The following is a 26,486-nucleotide window of genomic DNA, read 5'->3' as shown; positions in this document are numbered from 1 at the left end:
CATGTTCTAGTGGGTCCTGTTGTGGCTCTAATGTGAAAGGATATAATGTAATATAATATAATATGATATAATATAATATAATAAATTTACCCTACCGCCTACTGGTGTTGGCCAGAGGGGCCGATGGCGCGATATGGCAGCCTGGCTTCTGTCAGTCTGCCCCAGGGCAGCTGTGGCTACAACTGTAGCTGCCTCCACCAGTGTGTGAATGTGAGAGTGACTGAATAGTGGCATTGTGAAGCGCTTTGGGTGCCTTGAAAAGTGCTATATAAATCCAATCCATTATTATTGTTATTATTAAATTACCTACGAGTTTAATTTGTCAGCAACTTTCTGCCAGCCCTCTCTCCTTGCTTTTGCAGCCTTTGCAGTGTTCCCTTGCGTTTTAATTAAACTCTGAAACTCCTGAAATCTCTCAATCAAGAGTTCTTGCTCTGCTGCCGAAAAATACTGAGCGCACTCCTTCGACATTTTCGCCGACCAATCAAAGGGTTGCCGATCAATGTTTCTACTATCGATGCGTAGCCCCTGTTAAGCCACCCAGTGATCTCACATTACTTCATCCAGCTGTACTAATCGTCAACAACAGGTGTGTTTGGAGAACCGGAATAGAGAGCTCAAAGTTAGCGCGATGGTTTGATCTTGGATGTAGTAAGCGAGGTACGAAGAACGGACCCCTGAATATCTGCCATTCTGCAGTTCATCTCATGTAAACAATAACGTGGCCACAGCGTGACGTGGAAAAAGGCACATACCTTTGACGTTGCGTGATGAACTCTGTATTCCTCGTCCACACGTAAACGCAAAAAAGGAGTTTTAAAAAATCTCAGTTTTCAGTGATTTGAAACGCCGTTTACGTGGACGAAACAGCTGCGTGTTCAAAATCACCCGTGTAGGTGCGGACGCAGCGTGACAGAGTTAGTAGTTTATTTTATTACTTCCTGCAGATTACTTGTATTTGCTTAATTGTTCACTAAATGTTTGAGGTGTGAAATAAACAGCAATGGAGCAAAATATGGGCGTGTGGTTGGAGGAAGGTTTTTTTGTTTTGTGGGGGGGGGCATTTTTCTTGTGAAACAAAGGGGGGCCCAGCAAAAAAAGTTTGGGAACCACTGGGGTAGCTAATGTCACTGATGCCTCTCACTTACCTGGATAAGCACAGACATGGATATCTGTCCCTGTGAGAACATTCACTGCCACTCAGAGTGTAACTGCCACAGCTAACCCTTACCCCAGTGTTTCCCATAGAAATGTATGTTACAGGTCTGTGTATGCAAAATGAGGTGCATCTAAATATATTAAGTAACAAAGGATATATTTATTATTTATCAAGTAAAAGAACAATAATCCACTGCCTGCGGACGCTCTGTAAAGAATGAGGACTGAACATTGTCTGAAGTTGCCCTTTCACATTAATACATGTTATAATTAGTGCTGTCGATAGATGAAAAAAACTTAACTAATTGATCTCAGTTTTCTGTAATTAATCGCAATTAATCACAATTACTTGATCAATACCCTGGTTGCAATTACATTTTTTCAGCTTTATATTTAAGCTTTTAAAAGACATTTATACAATATAATGAAGTAAATGCAGAATGTTAAATGCTTCAATTCAAAGAGAATAGTTTTCTTCAGTCTTTCAACACAGGTTCTTTCCTGTGAGAGTTCAGACGAGTTAAGAGAGTTAAGACGGACTTTTGAGAGAGGGAGAGGGAGGGAGGGGGAGAGGGAGGGAGGGAGGGGGGGAGATATATATATATATATATATATATATATATATTTTTTTATTAGGGGTGCAACGATATTCGTATCGATATTGAACCGTTCGATACAGTGCTTTCGGTTCGGTACGCATATGTATCGAACAATACAACATTTGTAATTTATTTTATCAATTTTCCTTCTGATGATGCTGTCTGTGTTGAGCGCTCAGTGAATCTGTGTTCGACTACTCCGCCTAGGCTGCACTGTCGAGCGCAGATCCACTGAGCGCTCAACACAGACAGCATAGTCAGGAGGAAGAGCGCAGGGCAAGCTAGCGAGACAGAAGTTAAGCTCTCCTTGCAACATGGACCTCCCCCACCCTCATTCAGATCTGGCGTTTGGAATTATTTTGGTTTTCATGTGACGTATGACCCTGAAGGTAAGCGAGTCATGGACTAAAGTAAAACAGTATGTTGGATGTGCCATGCAATGCTTAATTACATTGGTGTGAACTAGTGTGTTAGCGCAGTTAGCTCGTTAACGTGTTGGCCGTCTAGCCCCATGCACGGGGCGATTGGCGGTAGCTCGTTAACGGAGATTTGCCGTGTTGTGGCGTTAACGTCATTTCAGATTAACGCTGACAGCACTAGTGGGAACACAACGAGTATGACTGCACATTTACGCCGACATCATCCTAGTGCAAAGACAAGTGGAAGCAGACAAAAACAACAAGCATGCATGCTACAAACTTTACCCGAGTCATTTAGACAGCCGTTAGCACAGGATTCTCCTTATGGGGACCTGATATGTTTAATATGCTGCTGAGAATATAGCCCAAAAGAAGCGTCTAGTACCAACTCCAAAACACAACAGAAGTGCTCCAGCGCTTCAACGTAATATTACTGTTTTGTGTGTGTATAAGGACCATAAATGGCACCTGTTAAGAGACATGGTTACTAGTGATGGGATTTCCGGCTCTTTTTAGAGAACCGGCTCTTTCAGCTCCGAACCGGCTCTTCAGGTTGTTCTTTGCTTTAATTTATTATTAACAATAATATAAAATTATGCACAAAAGGAATTACTAATGTAAAAAAAGTGGTTTTATTTATATATGTTTATATATAAATATATGCGGTGGCCCCTAGAGACAAAGCACGTACAAACTCCAAAACACATCCCTAGCGTTAACTGAACTTCCAAAACAGAGCTACTTAAATTACACAATTGAAAGCATGTGTGTATTGTTTGTGTATTTGTACACAAGCACTCACATATATTCAAATAATAAAAAAAATAAAAAAAAGGTTCATTTACCTGTTACTACCACACACCAGATCCGGTCGTTGGTACTTGCTGGCTTGTGTAGCCACTAGGTAACAAAAGCTCAACACTGCCCCCTAGCATCCTGGAGCACTTCTGTTGTGTTTTGCTGCGGAGTTTGTATGTGCTTTGTCTCTAGGGGCCACCGTAAATATACTTTTATTTATCCACTCTACATAAAATGTAATAAATAAATCATATAATACAAAAACCAACTATTCACATTTCAACTTTTAACTATTTAAATTTTCAGCTTTTTTCTTTTAAACAAATTTAAAGTGAAACAACACAAAACACTGCAAACCACAACACAATTAAGTATAAATTACAATATGAAAACAAAAAGAAGATGCACATTCTCTGTCATATGGACCTGCATGAATAAACTTTCTGAATCCTTTATCACCTGCAACTGAAAATAGCTGTGGATGATTACTATACCTTTCTAATGGGACGTTGTTGTCCCTGGCTCTCTTTCTCTCTCTGTGCTACTGCGAGTGTAACAGTGTAACTACCGCCCCTCCCCCCTCTGCCCAGCGTAAAGCACACGGCTCGCATGCGGAGTGAAGCGGAAAAAAGTGCGAGAGGGAGAGAGAGAGGGAGGGTGAGAAAGAAAAAAGAAAAAAAAACCCACGGCTCCCAATAAGGAGCCGGCTCACGTCAAAGACCCGGCTCTAAGAGCCGTTTCGTTCGCGACCGAAACATCACTACTACGGTAGCCGTAATGCTCCGACAATCCATCAAGCGCTGCAGCTCCGTAGCTTAGCAAAGTCGAACTAAAACATTTATTGACAGATTGCTGAGCGCCATGTATCACATAAAAACGGTTTGCGGTCAGTAAGCACAACCAGAATTCATACATAAGGCGCGCTGTCGATTTTAGGCCATGCATGTCGTTAGCGCGGTTAGCTCACTAACACGTTGACGCCGTCCAGCCCCACGCACGGGGCGATCCGCGGTAACTCGTTAACGGAGATTTGCCTTCTCCATCTTGTCCTTGCCTGCAGGTGAAGCGATGGGGGAGAAGGGGGAGTTGTGTTCAGTAACGTTGCGTAGAGACAAAAGTGGACGAAAGAGAGGCAAACTTGTGGCTCCACAAGTATAATTATAACGTAACATAGACTATATCGATATGAAGGATATTGTCACATCTTATATCTCGTATGAAAATATATCAATATTTTTTTAAAAACCTCGATATATCGCCCAGCCCTAAACCAAAGCTGTGTAAAGCGCCTGTTCTCAGTGATATTAACACGTCTGCAGTTTGTTGCGATGTACTTGGCGTCAGTCAGTGTCCGAGGTAGACTTACTGAGTCCCCGATGCTCCCTGAGTGGTTTGTCGCAAAGTGCTAGCAGCATCCCCGGCTAACGTGTGCTTCGTGTCAATGTGATATTTTAAGCTGGAAGTGATTCGGTGAAAAGAAAATTCCTTCTTGCACAATGTGCATAATACTTTATATCAGCCGACTGTTCCGTCTTATTTGTTTTAATGCTCAAATGTCCAATCGAGAGGGCTGATGTGCGTTTATCATCTTCCTACTGAGTTGATTGGTTCAGTTGCCCGTCACTACCAGACCTATTGCCCAGTCGGGCATGTGGGGAGGTAACTGTACTTGGACAAACTGCATGAAATGCGCTGACAGAAACATTTCAGGGATTTTGAGGCATTCTGCACTCCAGATGCGTTAAATGTGTGAAAAATTTTAATCGCATTGACTGTGATGGCAGATTAATTTGTGTAAATGCGTTAATTAGTTATATTATGATGAAAATATCAGATGCAATCATTACATTTGGTTTTGGCTGCACATGCAGGACGTAGAGATTCATTTATGACCAAACATGAGGTTTAAAACTCTTTTCTAAACTCTTCAGCACCCTGTGGCACGTATGTCACTCTCTCTGACATTAAAAGTTAGGCAAATAGACAAACGAGTGCACACAAACTGAGCATGAATATTTCATGCAGCAACCTGGGAGCCAAAAGTCATTGTTTAACTTAAACTAATGAACATTTTAAAGTGTTTTTTCCAGCCGTACGTGAGTAATTAAGTCAAATGTGACTATCACATGTAAACGGAGTGCATACCTGTAACATGTTCCAAAGAGCGGCCGTGTTGTTCTGCTTCAGCAGGATTACCAACCATTTCACACTCTCATGCTCATGTGTTCCTCCCTAATGTTTAACATATAAAACCAGAGTCGCTCCTCTTCTTATGAATGTTGGGAGCACTGGTCTTTAATCTTCTGCTTCCTGCCTGCTCTTCATTCAGGTGGTCAGTGAATAAGGGGCGGGTTTAAAAATCGATTTTAGTTTGAATAAAGTGACATCGATTCATTAAATCCTGAATCGATTTTTAAATATAAATGTATTTTGTCAGAAATGCCAGAATCTCAGCTTAAAGCTCACAAAACTACGTCAACAACCAGCGAACAGCTAAAACAGGAAATGAGCGCCGGTAGTCCACGGAGTCCACAGCGTGGATCGTGGACACGTCGGGTGCTGAACGCAGACATCTCACAGATTCTGATGCTGCAGGTTGAGTAACTCCGACTAAAACTGACTGAACCAGCAGCAAAAGGAGATCCAAACTACACTTCATGTTTGATAAGCATCGTCATCTCGGACCTTTGCTGTTTTGCTTCCACCACGATAAAATCACACTTCCTGCACAGCTCTCTCTGTACTTCAAGAACAGTTTCCCGCCTCAGATCTGTTTCTGCATTACTCTCTGCTTATTAAGCATCAGCCTACTGTTGTCAAAGAAATGTAAACTTTTAAAAATTATACCAAATTACAAACTCTCAGCTGTGTCTCTGATCAAACTCTGTAACTTTGCTCCGCTTCTCTTCAGCAGCATCAGCTAATGTTCAGATGTTGATTGGTGGATTTATTATCTGCTATAAAAGCCCGGCCAGGAAAATCTCCTTCATGTTTTATCCTCAGTTCCTTTGACACAAAGACATCTGCTGTGATGTTCACACCTCTGAAGTCTCACAGCGTCAGCTTTGTTTGTATACACAGATACAAAAATGTGGACATGTACTGATAAATGATCAGAGTTATAATATTTCTGAATCGAATCGGGAGCTTGTGAATCAGAATTGGATCAGTGGTAGAAATCAGTGACGACGCCCAGCCCGACACTTAATCTTGTTCAATAATCAACTTTGATTCAAACTCTTCTTCTTTTTTGTACCTGAGCCACAGCACGTAGCTAAATACTGCCAGTACCACAGACGATCCACTCAGAATGATTCTCACTCACTAGCATATCCATGGTGGTGGGAACAGAGTTGGTGATGAGCAGGTTTCACGAACACAGCTGTTGGTTTACGTGTGCGTGCAGAGCGAGAACATTTCTGTGCACACGTTAATGAATGAGGCCCAGCACGTCCAGTTAGGGTTGTGCTGATGGACGCCGCGTCACAAATCATTGATGGTCAAAGTAAGCAGTGGTAGCTCGCCAGTCCAGACCATTTCAATTTCACTGCTCCTCTAATGCATTCTAGTTTTAATAATAATAATTATGACTATAACAACACTGTATTATAATGATGATGATAATTTCAATCTGCATTGGTACGGTTTCCTCCTGCCCAGACACACAAAACGTGTGTGTGTGTGTGTGTGTGTGTGTGTGTGTGTGTGTGGCACTGTTCTATCATCATCAAATAAAAGAAAGCAGAGGAATTTTGTGTGTGATGTACTTCAGTGCTCCACTGTAGTGTGACGGTGCATCTGCAGAGACACTTGTTTCCATTTTTGCCTCTTACCTGTAAAAGGCCAATGGAGTCATTGGCTGCTGGGCGGCCACTGAAATGATCCCATCGGTGTATCTAGTAGGAGTCTGAGGGCTAGCACTAGCTGCCAGTATGTATTTATTTTATCCCACTGGTGGTTTTTGTCCCAAAGCTATAAACACTGTGCCATGTGCACGTTGTGTGCTTTGTGGAGGGTGGATAACCTCCCCTGCTACATGGTGGGAATGTTGTCCACTGGTGATGCCAGAGGGGAACAAAAGGACCATGGGAGTATTGAGCAACCTCACCCCCAATTCATTGTTGACATTAACCCCTTAACTCGCCAGGATGTTCCCAACAGGTTCACTTACCTGCCACACACATGATAGCATACATTTAGGGAGGTAAGCAGACTCTGTGAGTGTGAGAATGCTAAGCCAATGAGGTTACAGACTATTATCAGTAATCTTGCAAACACCTCACTCTGGTGTGCACGTGTGTCAGGAAGTGTGAGGAAAAAATAGTGGGCGTGTGTCCTCTGTAGGAGAAACATGAATATGTCAGATTGGCGTGCGTGCGTGGGAGAGGGGGGCTCATTATGGTGGTCAGTCAGCTCTGTGCATCAGATTAGTGAAGAGAAAATAGGCCAACATCTGTCACCCTGACAAAAGCTCATCATCTGGTCTGCCACTCTTTGTTCCCCTGCTGTATTCTGTCATGTTGCCGTGTATGACAGTTAAAATGGAGATGGTCTTTTTATGATCCCAGTGTCTAATAACTAACAAAAAACAAAAACAAAAACGCCCCACGCAAGTTCAGGATCAGAAAGATCCAGATTTTAAAATCATGATTGTTACCATCCAGGATCACATAATTCATGTTGCTTTTGTTTTTCAAAGGCGTCCAGCACTGGACCACTCGCATCCAGAGTGGTTTATTCTTTATTGTTTGTTCATTTATTTCAAACATGTAAACAATATACAGGTACATGTAGTAAAGAAAATAAGAGAGAAAAAAATACTATACAAAAGTCAATACTTTTCAATATTGCTACTGTTCTGATTCATTTACATGCAGGGCTCGCAAACTTTCAAAACCCCTGGTAGCCCTTCGGGCAGGGACTCGTCAGTTTTAGCCCAAAATAAATGTAAGTAGCCCGAATAAAAAAGAGAGCAATTTTTTGATTGATGTTTTGTTTCTGTTACAATATTATACATTAAAGTATAATATTGTAACGGAAACAAAACATCAATCAAAAATAGTTTAAACACAAATTACAACATTGTATAAAAATTACAATCATCAACTCAAATACTTGGTTCTAATTGAACAGAAATTTCTATGAACTTGTAAGAACTGTGTAGGACATGAATCCGTCTGTGTCAGAGCCTCAATCTGACATTTCCACTGAAGTCACGGGTAAGAGGCAAGTGGAACCAAGATCGAGGCCATTTGCTTTTGAAGTTTGCACAGACTGCTGCATTGTGCCAGTGGTCGTTCACTCTTTGCAACATAGTAGCTGTTCTAAACAGATTTTCAGGTTTATTTTTAGTTTGTTATTTGCAATTGGTGTTTGTTCTGGGAAAGATATTGCAGACTGAGCAATAATGCATTTCTTGCATTTCTCATGGGTTCTAATGGGGGCCTTTCTTAACTCATTCACTGCCATTGACGTCTATAGCCGTCAATTGCAGTGTATGAGTCAATGGGTTTAACTCATTCACTGCCAATGGCTGGCAGTGAATGAGTTAAAATGACTGGTCCCAGTAACAAAGGCGCTTGTCAGTTCAGAAATCGAGAGAAAACCAACAACACACCTGGCAGAACATTATGTTATTTACACGGGTGCACATAAGTGGTCCGCATGTGCGCATTCGCTGTCAAAATAAAAGACGCGCACCAGATAAGAAGTTGCAGCGCACGTTTGCGTCCATATAAAAGGCTGTTTTTGTCCTAGAGTGGGATTTTCACGGCACATTCTGCACCACATCTCTGTGCGTTCATCATTTGTTTGAAGCCAGCTCACCTCCTGCAACCACTTTTCCGAGAATACGCGCTTCTTTTGTAGTTCGGACTCCTTCTGACATTTCTTTGGAGGTGGAGGAACATCACAGTAATTGCTTAAAGGAGCTTCTTGACATCTTTAAGAGTTCTAAACAAATGTCTGTCCTCCTCCAGAAAATCTTATGTATGCAAACACGCGTTGCAACTTCTTATCTTGTGCGCGTTTTTTATTTTGACAGCGAATGCGCACCTGCGGACCACTTATGTGCAGCCCTGGTTATTTAGCTCGTCATATTGCAGCCACAGAAATTATTTTGTCCATGAAACCATAAAGCTGCACTTTCTTTTTGCCTTATAGTCTGATTTGTCATAACTTCTCCGTTTTGTGGTAAGCTTTTCTTTGGCTGTCACTTCTTCACCCTGACCTGTCTTATTTGGCTCAGCAGAACTAAAATATATATCCTGCTGCTTTTACACACTCACTCACATAAGCTCAGCGATTCTCTGCGCGATCAGCCTCTCACATGTTTAAGCTGCGGGAGATTTCACTTGTCATGTTTGCATAGTAAGCTAACGATTAATAAGACGATGTCAGAGGAATTGGTGCACAAATTATCATCACTCACCAATCAGTGCTGTCGCTCTCTATACACAGTTCACGCGATTGCAAAGTGAAAGCAAAAAACAAGTGCAAATTCAAACGCGATTTCAATATGTCACATATTGACAGTGGCTCACCGATGCCAATGACATAATTACCCAGCTACATTTCTGAAAGAATGCAAAAGCATTGACATATATTTTTCCTTCCTACGATAGGCCAACGGGCAGGGCAGAGATAGATTTTGGTAGCCCGACTGAAAAAATCGCGGGCTAGCGATTTTGCGAGCCCTGACATGTTGAAAGTGAGTGGGAAGAAGTAAACACTTATTTAATCCCACCCCTTTGTTATGAGTTATCAGTTAATATTTAGTCAGCTTCCTTACTGATATAATCTGTAATTAAAATAGTGAACATCTATCTATCGATCGATCCCTGCAGGAGCACACCAGGGTGCTGTTCTGATAGATCCAAGAATAGACAAATAGTGGAAGTTAGCAGAACAGCTCCTTTATAAACATTTTCCTTAGAAAACACATGGTGCTGCAGCTTTGCTACAAAGACCGCAGCCTCACGTTTAACGACACTCAGCTCTAACAGTTCTGTAATGCATTTGTTTGGACATCTCCAACGTGAGGCTTGGTCTTGTTTCAGGTGTCCGTGGCTTTCAGAGCGTTTCTCAGTGGCCATCCCCATCTACAATGGCATCATCTTCCTCTTTGTTTTGGCTAACTTCTGTATGGCCACATTCATGGACCCTGGCATCTTCCCCCGAGGTGAGTGCACGGATGGTTGAATGAATGCCTTTAATGCTGGGTGTCACCAAACAGGTAAGTTGTGTCGAACAGGCAGGACTTGGATGAAGTGATGGATTAAAGCTGCAGAGCGCAGCAGCACCTCAGTGAGGCGCGCTGCACAGGAAGCGTGCCGCGGCTCAGTCGTTGGGATGTCTCATTGTGGTGTGAGGTCTGTTCATACTATTGAGATAGATACAGTGGAGCTGTGAAGTTTAGCAGCAGGCATCATTTAAGGTCGCGTGTTCATTTTAATCCGATTCTCCTCATGTAAAGTAAGCTTTGACACGGTTTTTAGGTTTGATTAGTTGTTATCATTTAGATCATTATGGTGAACACAACAGCAGCTAACAGATAAAATAATGTAATTATTACGGAACATAAACATTATGAGTTTTGGATAACGTGTGTTGTTAGTTATACTAAACATTTTAAAACTGGCCTCACAGCTGGCTACAAAAACCGTTCGTGTTGTCCACATCTGCATGCGGTCGCCTCGCCCCGTCGTCCACGCTGCTGTTCTGGATTTGACTCTTTATTTGGTGGGATTAGCTCTCCACACTGTGGATTCTCTGCTAGGATCCCCACAGTTCAGAACTTCCGTCCACCCAGTTGTCCATGCGTTCAGTCACACGCTCTGCTTTTTTATTTAACTGCAGTCCTCTGTGTTTTTAGCTAGCTATCTCTGGCTCATGTCAGAGCAGCCTCTTATCAGAATGTGTGTTCCTAGGCAACCCAACACCAGTGAATTTACATTATATTTTACATTCATTTCTGTTTTGTTTTTTATTTCTTTTGATCTGAGTCTGAGGTGAAAAGTCTGACATGAAATATGAGATGATGAGGTTTCAGTGTAGTCACAGGATTGTTAAAATACCGAGGGGTCAGAGGGCCCTTGTTTGACTGACACGGAGAGGCGACCCGTGACCCTTTCCACACGACTGGCTTGTTTGAAACTGTAAAAAACAGTTGCTATGAAAGAGTAAATAGTTTCTACAGACTGAAACCTTCTTTGTAGTCCATCATTTGAACGTGGACGCCTACGATCAAACTCGGGTGGACTGAGTGGGCAGCTGCGAGCTTTGGCACTTTCACTGTCTCACTTTTGACCAATAGATCGTCAGTTTTAGGATTGTGTGTGTTCTCTGTGCAGCCGAGGAGGACGAGGACAAAGAAGACGATTTCCGCGCTCCACTGTACAAGACGGTGGAGATCAGAGGGATCCAGGTCAGGATGAAGTGGTGTTCAACCTGCCGCTTCTACAGGCCGCCACGCTGCTCCCACTGTTCTGTCTGTGACAACTGTGTTGAGGTGTGTTTGACTTTTTACATTTACTCATTTATTCTTCATATGAACAGTCTGAATGTTGCACGCTGAGTAAGCCTGCACTATAAACAGCCCAGTTTGATCTGAAACAGTCTGAATCATTGTATGCGTCTGTGGTTAGTCAGCCGTGTCCACAACACACGTGCTCTGTGATTTTCACACTTTCAAACCCTCGCCCGGCTGGTTTTGGCATGTGGTTATCATCATTGTTATAAATCTTTAGATGTGTTTAGAAGATGTAACTCAAGGACATGTCTTTGCTCTGCAGCTGTCCTGTTAATGTATGATGGAAGGAGGAGTGTCAGTGTTGATGGGTGCAAACGAGTTGGACAGCCTGTAGTCGTCCTTTGAATAACACGGTACTCCAGCTCAAGCACGACCTGTAACAGGAGTTTACTGCAGTTTTGGACCTGAAAATGTTTCAGTATCTACTCCTTACTTACACTCCTTCCACTGGGCACGTGTGTAGCCAAACTGTAGCTGATGCTAAGCCAGTGAAAATGGTCTTGATGGGCCTCTCAGGCTACATACGTGTTTGCTAATGGTTTCCACAGAATGGCTGCCTCGTGTCCATCATCAGGCAAGACAGCAGTGACGCACCTCTATCTGTTCGCTGTCTCAGAGACATGACTCTAAACTCAGTGCACAATCTTAAATGGCCTGATATGTTCACACTGCAGCCTTCTACTGCAGAGGACAAGCTGAAGATGATGATGGCACCTCTCGTGCCGATTGCAGTTTAAATATTTAGAGGTGTCATTGCAGGTGTGTCAACATGACGTTTGAGCCGAGTTTAAGTTCTTAAGTAACTGTGTGTGGAACAGAACCTGACGATGAATAGGCTTTAAAAGCCAGGAAACATTATTTGGGCACACCGGTGTGATGTGCTGACTACCTAAATCCACCGATCGACTCCTCTCTGAGCGTCAGCTACATGTTTTTCCCCCATTGGCAGAGAGCTGCAGTGAAACATGCAGCTAGCAGCGTTCCACGTTAAGCCAGCACTCACTGTCTCTTTCTCCAGTTACAGTGACAAACAGGAGAAAATCACACTGTCCTTAATCCAGTAAAGAACTGGTTGCCAGGCCAAAATCAAATATGGCTGACCTTGGGATTGTGTGCTCTGTGCAATATGTCTGTGAAGGTTCTCAGTCATCCAGCTCATCACAGTCTAAGGTCTGTGGGGGTAACTCACCAAGAGGGAAACTCAATTTTCAAGGATGCCAATGTTCACATTTTGGACAGATGGTTTGAAAGAGGAGTGAAAGAAGCATCTATGTCCACTGTGAGCGACCATCTTTGAACAGAGGCGGGGCTTACGACACCAACTCTCTGCCATCTATAATCCAGTTTTGAGATCCTTCCCAGACGCCTTAACGCCCACTCACATCCTGGGCCATCTGACCTCAGGAAATCACATGATAGGGTGGGGCCAGGTTTCACAATGACCTCATCCGAAACCCTGGCTGATTGTGACCTACACCTGCTTTCACACCTTAGCTCGTGTGATTAGGTAGAGGATCATCAGGGGGTCCTTTTGTCCCTCTGTGGGGGGAAACTCCCACAGGGTTTAAATCTGGGACTCTCCACCATTTGACCCTCGAACTGAAGAAGCTTCTCGGATGAGAGGTGAAACGTCTTCAAGCAACTTAAAGAAGTCCAGACTAGGGATGGGTATTGATAAGATTTTAACGATTCCGATTCCATTTTCGATTCTGTTTAACGATTCGATTCCTTATCGATTCCTTATCGATTCTTTTTTTTTAAAAAGGAGAACACTAAAGTCGATTAGCTTAGAACTGTGTTTTATATCTTCTCTTTGAACAAGATAGAAATTTAGGAGTAACATGGCCTTACAAACCCAACAGTGAGATCTTAAGAGAGCCACAGCCTACGGCTCTTCAATGGGGTGTCACAGGGTCCCCAGGAAAAAAAATGTATATGTAAAATAATAAAATAAATATTCTCCTGTAGCAATAACAAAGTTTAACATAAATTATTCTGTAGCAATTACACAAGAATATCCAGTAATGTCCCTGCCTACAATTAAACACATTCACTTACCAAAGTGAAATCGGGGGCATCTGCTGTGGCAAATGGGTGCAAGCCTTCGACCACAAACTGAGTCACTGCTCGGTGACATTCGTCTATCCTGGCCTGAAAGGAGACGCTACCGGTAGACTGCAGCGAGAACTGCCAGCATCTGAGCCAGCCAGACTCTGTCTCTCTCATCATGGTTATCTAAATGCAACGCACAGTAATAGCAGGTTTTGTAATAAGGTAAATCGCGCTAACATAATATGCAATGCTAATTGATTAGTTACCTGCAGTATTAACGGGAGAGGACGTGGAAACGCTATCGCTGCTGCTGGGTTGAGCTTCGCTAGTCCGGAGCGGATCAAAAACACGACATTCGTTGAAAGCAATCGCGTGTTTTTTGAGCAAATGCTTTTGCATATTCGTAGTGTTTCCTCCCTTTGATGAAATCTCTACTTTGCAAGTATTGCACGTTGCCCTGTTGTCATCCTTTCTCATAAAGTGTAACCAAACTTTTGAGCGTTTGTGCCGCTCAGGCGCCGTGTTTCCTACTGGGTAAAAGACGCTACTCAACGTGATGACGTCATTCGGGGCGACTGGAATCGATAAGGGAATCGTTTTTAAAAGTGGCAAACGATTCCAAGGAATTGAAGCAGTGGGAACCGGTTCTCAACAAGAACCGGTTTTCGATACCCATCCCTAGTCCAGACGCTTTTCTTTGCAAGCTCCTTAGTAGGGATGGGTATCGTTTAGGTTTTATCCGCTGCCAAACCGGTACTTTTGAAACGGTGCCGGTGCTCAAACTGGTGCTTAAAGAATGGAGAGCACAAACTTTGTCCAAAAAGCTCTCGTGTTTTTATTTTTAGCAGTCTCTTTTTTTCTGCAAAATGATAAGCACGGTCCAGCCCCATGCACGGGCGATCCGCGCTAACTCGCTAAGGGAGATTTACCACACCCACAGTAGATGTGCTCTTTTAAAGAAACGCTATGCGTCGCCAGGTGTTTCATCAGATTCGAGGTGTTGCCTCCTTTGACAGTATCACAGTATCAGCTTAAAGCACTTGTTGCTGCTGAGTTTGCATCTTTTGCTGTGAAGTACAGCCAGACTTTGACCGCTTCACCTTGGGCGTTTTTAATCTGTAGCTCTGCTCTAAAAGAACGTACGTACCTGGGCCCGCCTACTACGCTTGCAGAGGTAAAATGATTGGCTGGAATCCAAAGTGTGTGACATCTCAGGGGAAATAAAGCAGCGAAATGTGCGCTGCTTTTCGGTCTGGTTACTACCGTTTATGTCAGAACCATAATGGCACCGGATACCGGTACCCATCCCTACTCCTTAGTGCTCTGTGTGAGTGTGCATGTGTAACCCAGGAAGTGGCATGCTGCCAACAGACAGTCAGTCGTTTACAGGGTTTCCATGATAGAGCACTGGCAGTCTGTCCCAGGCTCTGTTCTGCATTTGTCTGAATCTATTTGAATGTTCCAGGTTCAAAGGTAATCTGCGTTGCTCATCTGCAGCAGTCCAGGTGTTGGATCCGTGTTTGTATCAGCAGATGACCAAAGATCTCTGATCTCAGGACTAAACAGTTGTTGATATTGTGACCTTCCTCTGAACATGCAGTTGTACAATATTTCAAGCCTCTTCTCTTGGGATCACATGGGAGAGTTGTAATCAGAGTATTCTGGTGAAAGTATGTCACATTCCCAACCTGCAGATGACAGTTCTGTGTATCTGTTGAGGACTTAATGAGGTTAGACAGGAAAGGTGGTGCATGGAAATAATGCTTCTTAATGGCTGCATTCCTATTTCAGCCTCCTCTGACGGTGTCTTAAATGTCCCCCTGACTCTGCAGGACTTCGACCATCATTGTCCGTGGGTGAACAACTGCATCGGCAGGAGAAACTACCGCTACTTCTTTCTCTTCCTGCTGTCTCTGACAGCCCACATCATGGCTGTGTTTGGCTTTGGGCTGCTCTTCATCCTCTACCATCGGCAGAACATTGACCGCCTGCACGCCATTGTCACGTATCCTTTCATGTCCCGTGGATCTGGTACTCTCATCTGGTTTTACATTGCTGAGTTACTGTCAGGTTGTTTAAATGAGGCACTCTTTTTTTTTTTTTTTTTTTTTTTTTCCCCCACTGTGGCGTGGGAAGATTTCACGTAGCTTCCTGAGAAAAGATGGTCCAACCCCACCCAATCTGATCTTTGAATGAGAATGAAAACACACGATATAAACGCACGAATCTGCATAAACTGGCCTAGGACAGGAGTACATTCTGGCTTTGCTCGCCCCACACACACCACATGTTGTTTTGTCCATCACTGCTCTCCATAGGCCTTGATCTGTTGAATGTAATGTTTAAGATGCTAAGGTCCTTGACCCCCCACCCGTGCGCTCAGGCTCGCAGTAATGTGTGTCGCAGGCCTGTTCTTCATCCCTGTCGCTGGCCTCACTGGCTTCCACATAGTCCTTGTGGCTAGAGGCAGGACGACCAACGAACAAGTAAGTAGAAGTCAGTGTTGCACACATGTACACCAGGAACCCAGGAGTTAGCTCATTCAGTTCAGGTCAGTCTTATTTATATAGTGCCAATTTGTAACAACGGTTGTTTAAAGACACTTTATATTAGGTAGAGATCACAGACAGAGAACCCCAAATATCAGACAACCCCACGGTGACAGTGGCAAGGAAAAACGTCCTCTTTGGCCCTTCCACTGTGCACTGTGGCATAGGGAAGGATGTTTGTTTTCCTGGCAGAGAGACGGTGGTTATCCTTCAAACGGTCCTCACGTCCTACTGAGTGCATTAATTTGAAAGTGGATACAGGTTAACAGCCATTTAACCCCTCCCCCCACCCCCCTCCCCGCATTGTTATATTCTCCATGTAAGTTTTTGTGACGTGTCTGTCTCCAGGTAACGGGGAAGTTCAGAGGAGGTGTTAACCCTTTCACCAATGGCTGTTGGAAGAATGTCTCTCATGTCCTCTGCAGCTCACAGGCACCCAGGTCCGTTCTTTGTTTCCCCTTTTTATTGGACTCTCTTGTCGAGTGTCGAGAGCATTACCCTGTAGCTCATCACACTTCCTGTTTTTAAAATGAATTTGTTAAAACTGGCCACTGAATAGTGTAATAACAGAAACAGCTGGTGAGAAACTAAACAATCTGTGAGCTGTTGCTTTGGTGTTAGTGTTGAAAGTGATCAGATGTAGGATTAAGAGGAATTTGGATTTGATACCAATCATTAGCACTGTACTGATGTGAATGCTCTCTGCAGGTATCTGGGCAGGAGAAAGTGTGCACAGAGTGTGAGTCTGCAGCCTCCTTTTCTTCGGCCACAGCTGACAGAGGCCCAGCTGGCTGCAAAGATACTGGACAATGGCATACAGGGAGATCTGCACAGGGTAAGAGGTGCAGCAAAGGTGCTCGTGAAGCTAACGTGCCACAAACTGTGCTGTGCTGGCTGCTTCAGCCTGCCGGTAATAAACAAGGGTTATGCAAGGGAGCTGTGCTTCTCATTCAAATCTGCACTTGATAAGTTTGCATATAGGCAGGTCCAGATGGCAGCGAGAGCTCTAAAAGCTGTTTGAAATTCAACAGGCAGAAATCCTGTAAGGTCACAGCAGTAAAAACCCAACCACATCCATCAGGCTGCGTGCTGCAGAGCTAAGGATGCAAAAACGGGGTTGTTTGCTGCACCTTTTTCTTGGTGTTGTTTGTATTTTATCTTGTTTCTGTTTAGTTTTGTTTTTGTGTTGCTGTAAGAAACTGCTAAAGACCTGCAAGTATTGTACTTGTTAGGAAATGGATGGAATAATTTGTTCTAGTCGCAGGTGGATGATTGATTTTGTAATCGTACGTAAACGTATATCAGAGCTGTGGCCATGGCTTGGACGCAGAAACGCTGTCACTGCTGACAGACCTGGGAGACCAAAACTGAGGATGTCTGACAGACGCCCCAGTCAGCAAGATCTTCAACTTACACCTCAGGCAGAGGTTCTCCTCAGGGAGACACGGAGTCCGAGTGGACCATGCTCCACACCTCTTGCTTAGGCTACTGAAAGGAATGGGGCCTGCACGATCCTCGGTGCTTCTCGTGGCGGCAGTGCCAGAACCAGATGGTGAATACTGGAGGTGAAGTGAGCCGTCAGGCTGAAGGAGGAATCTTATTGGGAGTCCACAGGCAGCTGACAGGTACTGGCAGGCCAAGTGGAGTGTGGCTCTAGCCATTCAACATTGTCACAGACCCTTTCATAGTTTTTATAGAGTGTCTGGGCATAGTCAAGCGGTCTCCACAGTGTTGGCTGCAAGATTTTATCTTTGCTTCTTGCGGAGGATGAGGTTCCTTTGGCCTCCTTTGACCTCCAGTTTGCACTGGAGTCGTTTGTTGCTGAGTGTAAAGTGGAGGGAATGACAGCAGGAACCTCCAAGTCCAAGACCATGGTTCTCAGCCACTAAAGACTGGAGCGCCCACTCCAGGTCAGGGATGAGTTACTGCCCCAGGTGGAGGAGTTCAAGTATCTCGAGGGGAGAGTGCATGCAAGGTTTACAGACAGATTGGGGCGGTGTCTTCAGTGATGGAGATGCTGTACCAATCTGTTGTGGTGAAGCGAGAGATGAGCATGAAAGGGAAGCTGTCAATTTAGCACAGCCTCTGTTTAGTGACCGAAAGAATGAGGTTGTGGATCAGAGTGTCAGGAATTAGTTTCCCTTCAAGGCTACGTCCACACGTGCCCGGCGTAAACAGCATTTTCGGTCACGGAAAACGGAGATTTCTAAAAACTCCGGCCAGGGTGGATATTTTCTAAAACTCAGTTTTTGCGTTTACGTGTGGACGAGAAAAACGGAGAAAACGCAGCGTCAAAGGTGTGCGCCTTTTGTGACGTCACACTGTGCGCCACGTTATTGTTTCGGTGAAATGAATTTCTACACTACTGTTACTGTTAATTCTACTCTCTGCAGTGTTTAAATGCTTACATATACACACAGTTACTGTCCCTCCACACATACGACTCGGTTCTGCTTCTATGCCCCAGCTTTGTTTACTTTTTCCCACCGAGGCTTCTAGACTTCTGATTGGCCAACATTTCTACACGGTTAGGAATCTAGCGCCACCTGCTGCTTTGGCATGTTCCTAGCAGCGTTTTCCTTCATTTCTGCCTTTATGTGTGGACGGGATTATTTTTTAAGATGAAAACGGAAAATCGCCGTTTTCAAAAATACCCGTGTACGTGTGGACGTAGCCTGAGAGTCGCTGCTCCTCTACATGGAAAGGAGCCAGCTGAGGTTATTCGGACTTCTGACTAGGATGCCTCCTGGGTGAGGTATTCCAGGCATGTCCTACTAAGAGGAGGCCTTGCTGTAGAGAATATATCACTTGGCTGGCTTGGAAACATCTCAGTGTCCTCCTGGATGAGCTAGAGGAGGTGGCTGGTGAGGGAAGGCTGAGTTTCTCTGCTGCTGTTGCCCCGTGACCCAAACCCGGATAAGCAGCAGGAGATGGATGAATAATTTGTTCTTTCACACAGTCTTTGACCTTTGGCTCTGCCTGTGTTACAGTCAGGAACATTTTCATTTAAGTTGCACATGGACAAAGTTTACATAAAGTTTCTTACAGCCTCACACCTACAGATGGGTACTGATAAGATTTTCACGATTCCGACTCATCATGGTCACTAAATGCACAGTAATGGCAGGTTTGTAATAAGGCAGATCGGGCTAACATAATATGCACTGTTAGTTGATTATTTACCTGCCGCATTAACGGGAGAGGACGTGCAAACGTTACCGCTGCTGCTGGGTTGAGATTCACGAGTCCAGAATTAAAAACACGACATTCATTTAAGGTCATCGCGTGTTTTGTGAGCAAATGCTTTTGCATATTCGTAGTGTTTCCTCCCTTACATGAAATATCTGCTTTGCAAGTACTGCAAGTTGCCCTGTTGTCATCCGTTCTCGTGAAGTATAACCAAACTTTTGAGCGTTTGAGCCGCCATGTTTCCTGCCAGGTAAATGACGCTCCGCAACGTGGTGACGTCATTCGGGGCGACTGGAGTCGATAAGGGAATCGTTTGCAAAAATGGCAAACAATCCCAAGGAATTGAAACAGTGGGAACCGGTTCTCAACAAGAACCGGGTTTCGATGCCCATCCCTACTCACACCACCCAGCAAAAGTCCATCTGGGTGTGACCCCAGGCTTCTTTCTACTTTTCTGTTCGGATTTGGTCACAGAATGTCTGTATTTCACCAACAGATGGGTAATTCTGTCACTTTCTGTCTCTAATGCTCGCATTTCTTCTTTCCAGTCAAAGTCCAGTCTGGAAATGATGGAGAGCCAGTCCTGTGACGCTGAGCCACCACCACCTCCTAAACCAGAGCTCCGCTACCCAGGAATTACCAGAGGAAACACAGAGGGTGATTGGCTCTTACTCTGTCTGCTGCAGTTTGTCTGCTTCCTGTTCAACATATAGTTTCATACAAAGGTTTGAGAACCCACACTCAAAGGACTTAATATTTATCCTCATCGGGAGGCTTGTGGTTAGCACTGGTGCCTCACACCACGAGGGTCCTGGGTTCGAATCCCTGTGGCTGCGTGGATACACTGTCATAGAGGAGATTACGTTAATTGGTGATTTTGGATGTGGAGGTGAGTGGCTGTCTGTCTGTGTTGACAGCTGGGATGGGCTCCAGTATCCCCAGCTCCCTGCCAGTACTGTGAACATTTAGAGTCCCACAAGCAGCAGAGGGTTGCTTGTGGGATACTATGTCTTACTTCATAGTATCATTAAAAACAGCAGCTGTGTTGCACTAATATGATGAAATCTCTAAATTCATCGTCAGAGGTTTGAGCTTTGAAACGAGCGCTGGTGACAGCGTCTCTGTAAATGAACAGAAGGTTAAAAACGAGGAGAAGGATCCTAAACGCACCTCACGAAGACCTCACACACCTCTGATCCAAGAATATTGGACAATGTTTCAAAGCAGCGCATGCAGGACACCCCAAGACCTTTTGCAGAAGGACGGACTAAAGTCTCACAAAACCTGAAGGGCTGTTAGCTGTCAGAAGAAGCGGTGCTAGTATCATCATGCAGGGTGTCCAAACATAAAACTCTGCATTCACTATAGCTCTTCTATGCTAATGGTGCTCAGTGCACATGAAGGAGATTCTGTGCTCATCTTGTTTCTCTTTCCACCCTCCAGAGTGCAGTTTGCTGAACAAGGCCCCTCCCACTCCCACTATGTACAAATACAGGCCCACGTACAGCCCTGGCAAGAACCACACGGCGCTCACACATGCTTACGCCAACCAGGTAACGCACGCAGAATGCAAGAGTGTGTGCTACGTGTCAGGTTGGACCTCCACTCGTCCCTGCTTCTGCTTCTTTGATAATTTTTTAATCTAACATCTCCATTTCTGTTTTGGTTTTTCTTTTTCTTTCTCCTTTTGATTTCCTGTCGGCCATCTTGGTTTGGTTTCTCAGTGGCTTTCTGTTGATCAGTAAGTGATTGTGCTGAAAGCAGTTTCCTCCTCTTATCTTCCTTTTAACTTGTTTCCTGTCTCCTTCTGTTTGCACTGGACGTGGCTGAAATACTGTAATGAAACCACTGAAAACAGACTTCACGACTCCGTCTCAGCAGCGTTCTTTGAACACAGTGAGATATGAACGTGAAGCAATCAGGACTGCCATAAATACACTGGTTCTGCTCAGTATTTGTGCCCCTGTCTGGTCCATATCACTCCTCAGTTTCTTTGTTAGTTCTTCCTGGTTAGATTTGTGCCTTGTAGCCCTTTTCCATTGCCTGGGGTCCCAAGTGATCTGAAAATGTGATGTCAGCAGACCGCATGCCAACGATTGGCCAGTCGGGACATCACTCGACACGTCATGAGAGAAACTGCCACCATTTTTAAAGCACAGCAGTGGGGAAATGCAGAGTGTGACACACATTGAGCCTTGACGTGTTCCTTTGTCGTGGTGTTCATGTCGCATACAAATGTCATCACAAGATCTGTGGCTACACCGACCCCCCCGCGCGTTGGGTGGCAGTCGTAATAGTTTGAGTCACATCGACATGATCCAAGTAGGTACTAATGGAAAAGGGCTTTGAGTGACTGTGGCTGTAGCTCTGTACGATTCCTCTTTAGTGTTTAAGCATCAGTGTCAATACAGCGAACGCCATCATTTCACCATCTCAGACATTCTGACTGACATGTTACTGAAACAGGCAGAGCGCAGGAAGCTCCAAATACAGCGCACAATAGCAGGATCCAGAGAGTCTGAACACTGGCATGGTTATAATGAACATTATGATGATGGAGCTGCCGAGTTCATCTGGACAGTCAGGGTTGTACAAAGAGCAGTTTGGTAAATGTGCTGGTTCTTTTAATGCTTTTTCACTCGATTCGAGCACTTGGAGCACTCTCTTAGCCTAACGTGCACACACACACTCTGATGGATACACTGAGATACTTGTGAAAGCACAGGCCAACCACCGGCCTTCTGCTCAGATGACCCACCCCTGACTAATCACCGTTGGTTAGGGGTGGCTGTTGTGTCAGGCTGTCACCGCTAGAGTGCAGTATGACTTTAATCTTCCCTCATGTGCTGAGCTTCTTCTTGTTTCTTTTTCCTCCCTCCGCCTCCCTTCACCTTCCCTCTTCTCTCTCCTCTTCCCTCTGGCTCCTCCAGCTAAGTCGAGGGGAGAGCGTCGGCAGTGCCAGGGACTCTTCCTCCTCCACCTCTTCCCTCCTCCAGGCCAGCCAGCAGCCTGGTTTCCGCTCGCAGCCCAGCCTGGATCGGAGGGAAACGTCGTCTGAAAGAGTGGGAGGGGGAGGAGGAGGGGAGAGGAGGGAGGTGGGGCGAGAGGGAGGAGGAGGAGGAGGAGGCGGCATTCCTGGCTATTCTCTGGGCGGGCGCTCCTACCCCTCCTTCTCTGACCCCACCGTCCTGTCTGCAGTGGCGTCGCGATCTTCCAGCTCCACGCACACCTCGGCGGGCACCGTCCACGTCTCAGAGGCCACCACCACCTCCGCCAGCTTCAAGAGCTTAGCCAATCAGACACCCCCGCCCCACCACCCGTCTCGCAACGGGAGCCTGTCTTACGACAGCTTGCTAGCAGGCGGCGATGAGTTTGACAAAGCAGTGGGCGTGAGCTCGGTGGCCCCCGACGTCTCCGGTGGGAGACCCTGCACGCCAGCGGCGGGTGGTGGCTACAGCTCCCCCTTCCTGTCGTCACAGCAGAGAGAGGCTGAGATGCAGTCCCAGTCCACCCAGTCACCCCACCACCACCACCGTTCCTCTCACCACCACCACCCCTTCCTCCATCACTCCTCATCCTCCACGTCTTCCTCCCCACCGCCTCCACCAGAGAGGGAGCGCCTGCTGGGCGAGCCCCACCTACCTGCAGCGCCTGCCGGTCAAACCTCTGCTCCACCGCCCCCACACCACCACCACCACCATCACCATCACCACCACCACTCCCACCACCACCATCATCACTCCTCGTCCTCTTCCTCCACCTCTCGTCCTCCACGCTTTGCTGCCCCTCACGCAGGGCCCCACCACGCCTACCCCTATCGCACCCGTTCGACCGACACGCCTCTGGGCTCCTCCTCCACCACGCATCCTCCCCGCTCCCCACACCCCCCACCTCTGGGCAAGTCGCTCTCCTATTCAAGTGCAGCCGCCGCCGAAATGCAGTACCGGCTGGTCCGCAAGGCCTCGGCGTCGGCCGGAGCAAACGCAGCGGGGGTAGGAGGAGGTGGAGGCGGAGGGATGGGAGGAGGAGGAATCCAAGTGCCGAAGTGAGTATGAGTTTGAGCTTTTGTCGGGACGATTGGTTTGACACTGAAAAAGCGCCTGCTCGCCTGAAACCTGACTACCTGATTGACTGCTCCTCCTGCTCCTGCTCCTCCTCTTCCCTTCTCTCCTCCTCATCCTGCCAGACTTCCTGTGAGTTTCTCATTCTTCTCCCTTTGCTCGTCTTCCATCCATCTGTTGTGCGTTGTTTGTTGTCTTGTGCGTTATTGCTACTGTCTGTTTGGTCACCATGATTTGACGTGCAGTGATGATGACTTTAATCAAACTGAGGAGCCCAGTGTTTGTGGGAGAAGCTTTTTACTGCTCCTCGGTTTAACCGCACAGGAAGTGAAATCTGAAGGAAGCGTGAGTAGCAGCACAGTTTTGCTGTTAAACTGAGGCTCAGTCTGACCGCTGCATGACGGCGTTTTCAGTTTGTCTGTCCCGTCTCTCATTCCTGTTCTTTTCCGTCCTGCTCGCTGTGTTGTGTACACGTACTCCACCCCTGTGTACTGCCAAGGTGTTTCTGTAGCTACGATTATTAAAGGGAAGTGAAAAGCATGATTCACCGTCCACAAACTACTGACCTCTGTGTACTAAAGCTAGCTTTGGTAGCCCTGGTTTGGGTTGACCTGATGTGAACTATAGCATCGACATGGCTGAGGGTAGCACCGCCCACCGCCAGTATTTTCATACACAGGACCAATCAGCGTAAACACTTTTTATTGTCACCATCGGTAACACAACAGCCCAACTGTGTGTCCATGTTCCCTCTGGAACTACGCACGCCGTAACTACGTCCACTCTGACTCGCCAAATTCTTTCTCACCGATCAAAGCGATCCAGTCATTCCTTCATCTCCAGTGTTCAACATGAAATGTGTTCAGGTCTAAATGTAGTAAATGGTGACATCCATCCAAATGTAGCCGCGCTTCAGTGATGAAATTAGCAGCAGAGCTAACATGGCTAACACGCTGCAGCCCGCAGTTTTCAGTAAAATTGTTCTTTTCTGTCTTTTCCTAAAATCAGGGATGAGCTGATGCAGATGAAATCTCTGAGTCGGATTAATGGAGGTCAGCCCTTCTCCTCGACTTCCACCTCCTCCTGCTCCGCCCCTTCCTCTCCCTGTCACCCAGTCAACACGTCCGCTCCGCCCAGAGCAGCCTGTCCCAGCCCAGCACTGATGCTGAGTCCTGCCCACAAGCCCCAAGGCAGCGGGGTGAAGAAGGTGACTGGTGTCGGGGGCACCACCTATGAGATTTCAGTCTGACTGGCAGTCGGCCTCCAGCTCCAGGACCAGTGGGACAAAGTGGACGTAGCACTACGTCTTTATGCCCGCTAAGGAACAAATTCAGATTTTACCAAAAAAAACAGCTTCCTGCTGTGGACCTGGACCTTACTTCTCATTGGCTGTGTGACTGAGCAGCCCCTCCAATAGAAACCTGGTCTAAAGTGAGGCAGAATCCCAGGCGCTGCGCTAGAAAAGACTAGTTCTTGGTCCAAACAGACCCCACGGTGCTCACTTCTGCTTAGGTCTGTGTGGCATTGTACAAGCATAGCAGCGAAAAGGCGTTAGCACTGCCAGGGATGGGGGCTGGATCCCCGGGGGTCCACTCTGGAACAGGTCTGGACTCGAGCTGAGTTTACCTGATGTTGGTTGTCTCCCTCTTTTTTAGACCTCATCATTTTCACACTTGTATCTAGATCATGAAACTGTGGAACCCAGAGGGCTCCCCCAGGACAGGTGATGAGTCACACCAGGGGGAGTGCAGGTAAAGCGTGCTTTTACCAGCAGCATCCACCTGATGGAGCAGTCAGGTGGCACTGGACCACAGGTGTGTGTGTGCGTGTAATCCTGAAACCAGTCAAAGGGAGCTGTTAGCGGCTCTGTACCTTTCTGCTTCGATGATGATGAACTCTGAGTTCGTTCCTGATGGAGGAAAGAACAGTGTAAGATTTGAAGGGGAGGGGCACGAGCAGACTTCTTTGCTTCATTTGTCCATTTATTCCTAGATGTGAACATGATTCCATGTTTGTACAGGATGTGTTTTTAAATGTGGTTTCCTGTTTTTTAAAAAAATAAAAAGTGGACTGCAGCATGCACTACTCCAACCCTGTAGGCCGCCATGTCTGGCTGCAGACGCACAGGTCATTCCATCTGAAAGCATCACATTTGATTGGCTTAAAAATGGTTTAAAATGGGACACGTGTACTGATTGTAAATGCAATCTGCAAATAATCATGTGGATATTTCATTTAAAGCAAAGGCCCATCCGTTCACTTTCAGATGTGAGTCAGTGTTTGAATGTGACTCTAAAGAAAACAGTCTGACCACGAAACTGAATCAGGATCAGTCTTTACCTTCAGGTACTGCATAAATAAACTGGGCTGAGCTGAAACACCAGGAAGCTCTCAGTGGTGGGCTAGTTGGAAAAACTGCAGAAGACAAGTGACAGTGTGTGTGTGTGTGTGTGTGAGAGTGTGTGTGTGTGTGTGTGTGTGTGTGAGAGTGTGAGTGTGAGAGTGTGTGTGTGTGAGAGTGTGTGTGTGTGAGAGTGTGTGTGTGTGAGAGTGTGTGTGTGTGAGAGTGTGAGTGTGTGTGAGTGTGTGTGTGTGTGTGTGTGTGTGTGTGGTGATTTCAGATGGAACGACCACTCGTTGTGTTGTCTGAACAAACTAAAGTGAATCTGGAAACTGTTTCAACCTCTCGTTGTTAAAGATGGAGCAGGATTTTGTGGAACATGAGCGAATGCCTTGAAAATGCAAGTGTTGTCCTTTTTTTATTTCACCTATTTAAATTGACATTGTTTTATATGAATTTCTATGGAAATCTAGCTATTGATAAATATTGCAGAGTTTTTAATATTGACCCAGAAGAGGTTGTGTTTGCCATTGTGTCAGTTTGAGCCTCTGGATAAAACCATTAAAGCAGCACCTCCCATTGCTTCAGGCTGATGCTTCACAAACATGTTCCAGTTCTCGCGGCAGCACGACTCTCTGAGATGACAAAGTACACACATTCTGTACTCGAGTAGAACAGTCGTGCAGATACTCCAGTAGAAGTTGAAGTACTGACTCAGCGTCTTTGGTCGAGTACCAGTGAAATGTACTCGCAGTAAGAAAGTAACTGCTTGAAGGACGATTCTGCTGTT

At 45.6% G+C, this 26,486-nt stretch overlaps 1 protein-coding gene across 2 annotated transcripts in view; it reads left to right on the top strand.

The window, feature by feature from the left end:
- The window catches only part of zdhhc5a (zDHHC palmitoyltransferase 5a), a 34,354-nt gene extending 8,076 nt beyond the window's left edge, over positions 1 to 26,278 (top strand). For both annotated transcript variants that reach the window (XM_076884486.1, XM_004562246.6), the window contains 10 exons: positions 10,033 to 10,154; positions 11,326 to 11,483; positions 15,389 to 15,561; positions 15,940 to 16,042; positions 16,454 to 16,545; positions 16,814 to 16,940; positions 19,843 to 19,951; positions 20,738 to 20,847; positions 22,225 to 23,339; positions 24,364 to 26,278. In XM_076884486.1, coding sequence (XP_076740601.1) covers positions 10,033 to 10,154; positions 11,326 to 11,483; positions 15,389 to 15,561; positions 15,940 to 16,042; positions 16,454 to 16,545; positions 16,814 to 16,940; positions 19,843 to 19,951; positions 20,738 to 20,847; positions 22,225 to 23,339; positions 24,364 to 24,604 — 2,350 coding nt within the window. In that variant the 3' untranslated portion in view covers positions 24,605 to 26,278. The remainder of the gene's footprint in view (positions 1 to 10,032; positions 10,155 to 11,325; positions 11,484 to 15,388; positions 15,562 to 15,939; positions 16,043 to 16,453; positions 16,546 to 16,813; positions 16,941 to 19,842; positions 19,952 to 20,737; positions 20,848 to 22,224; positions 23,340 to 24,363) is intronic.
- The last annotated feature ends 208 nt before the right edge of the window (positions 26,279 to 26,486 follow it).

The sequence above is a fragment of the Maylandia zebra genome, linkage group LG6, assembly GCF_041146795.1.
Source record: "Maylandia zebra isolate NMK-2024a linkage group LG6, Mzebra_GT3a, whole genome shotgun sequence".
In the NCBI taxonomy this organism is placed as follows: domain Eukaryota; kingdom Metazoa; phylum Chordata; class Actinopteri; order Cichliformes; family Cichlidae; genus Maylandia; species Maylandia zebra.
Note: the sequence above shows the minus strand (reverse complement) of the source record. Positions and strands in the feature narration are given on the sequence as shown.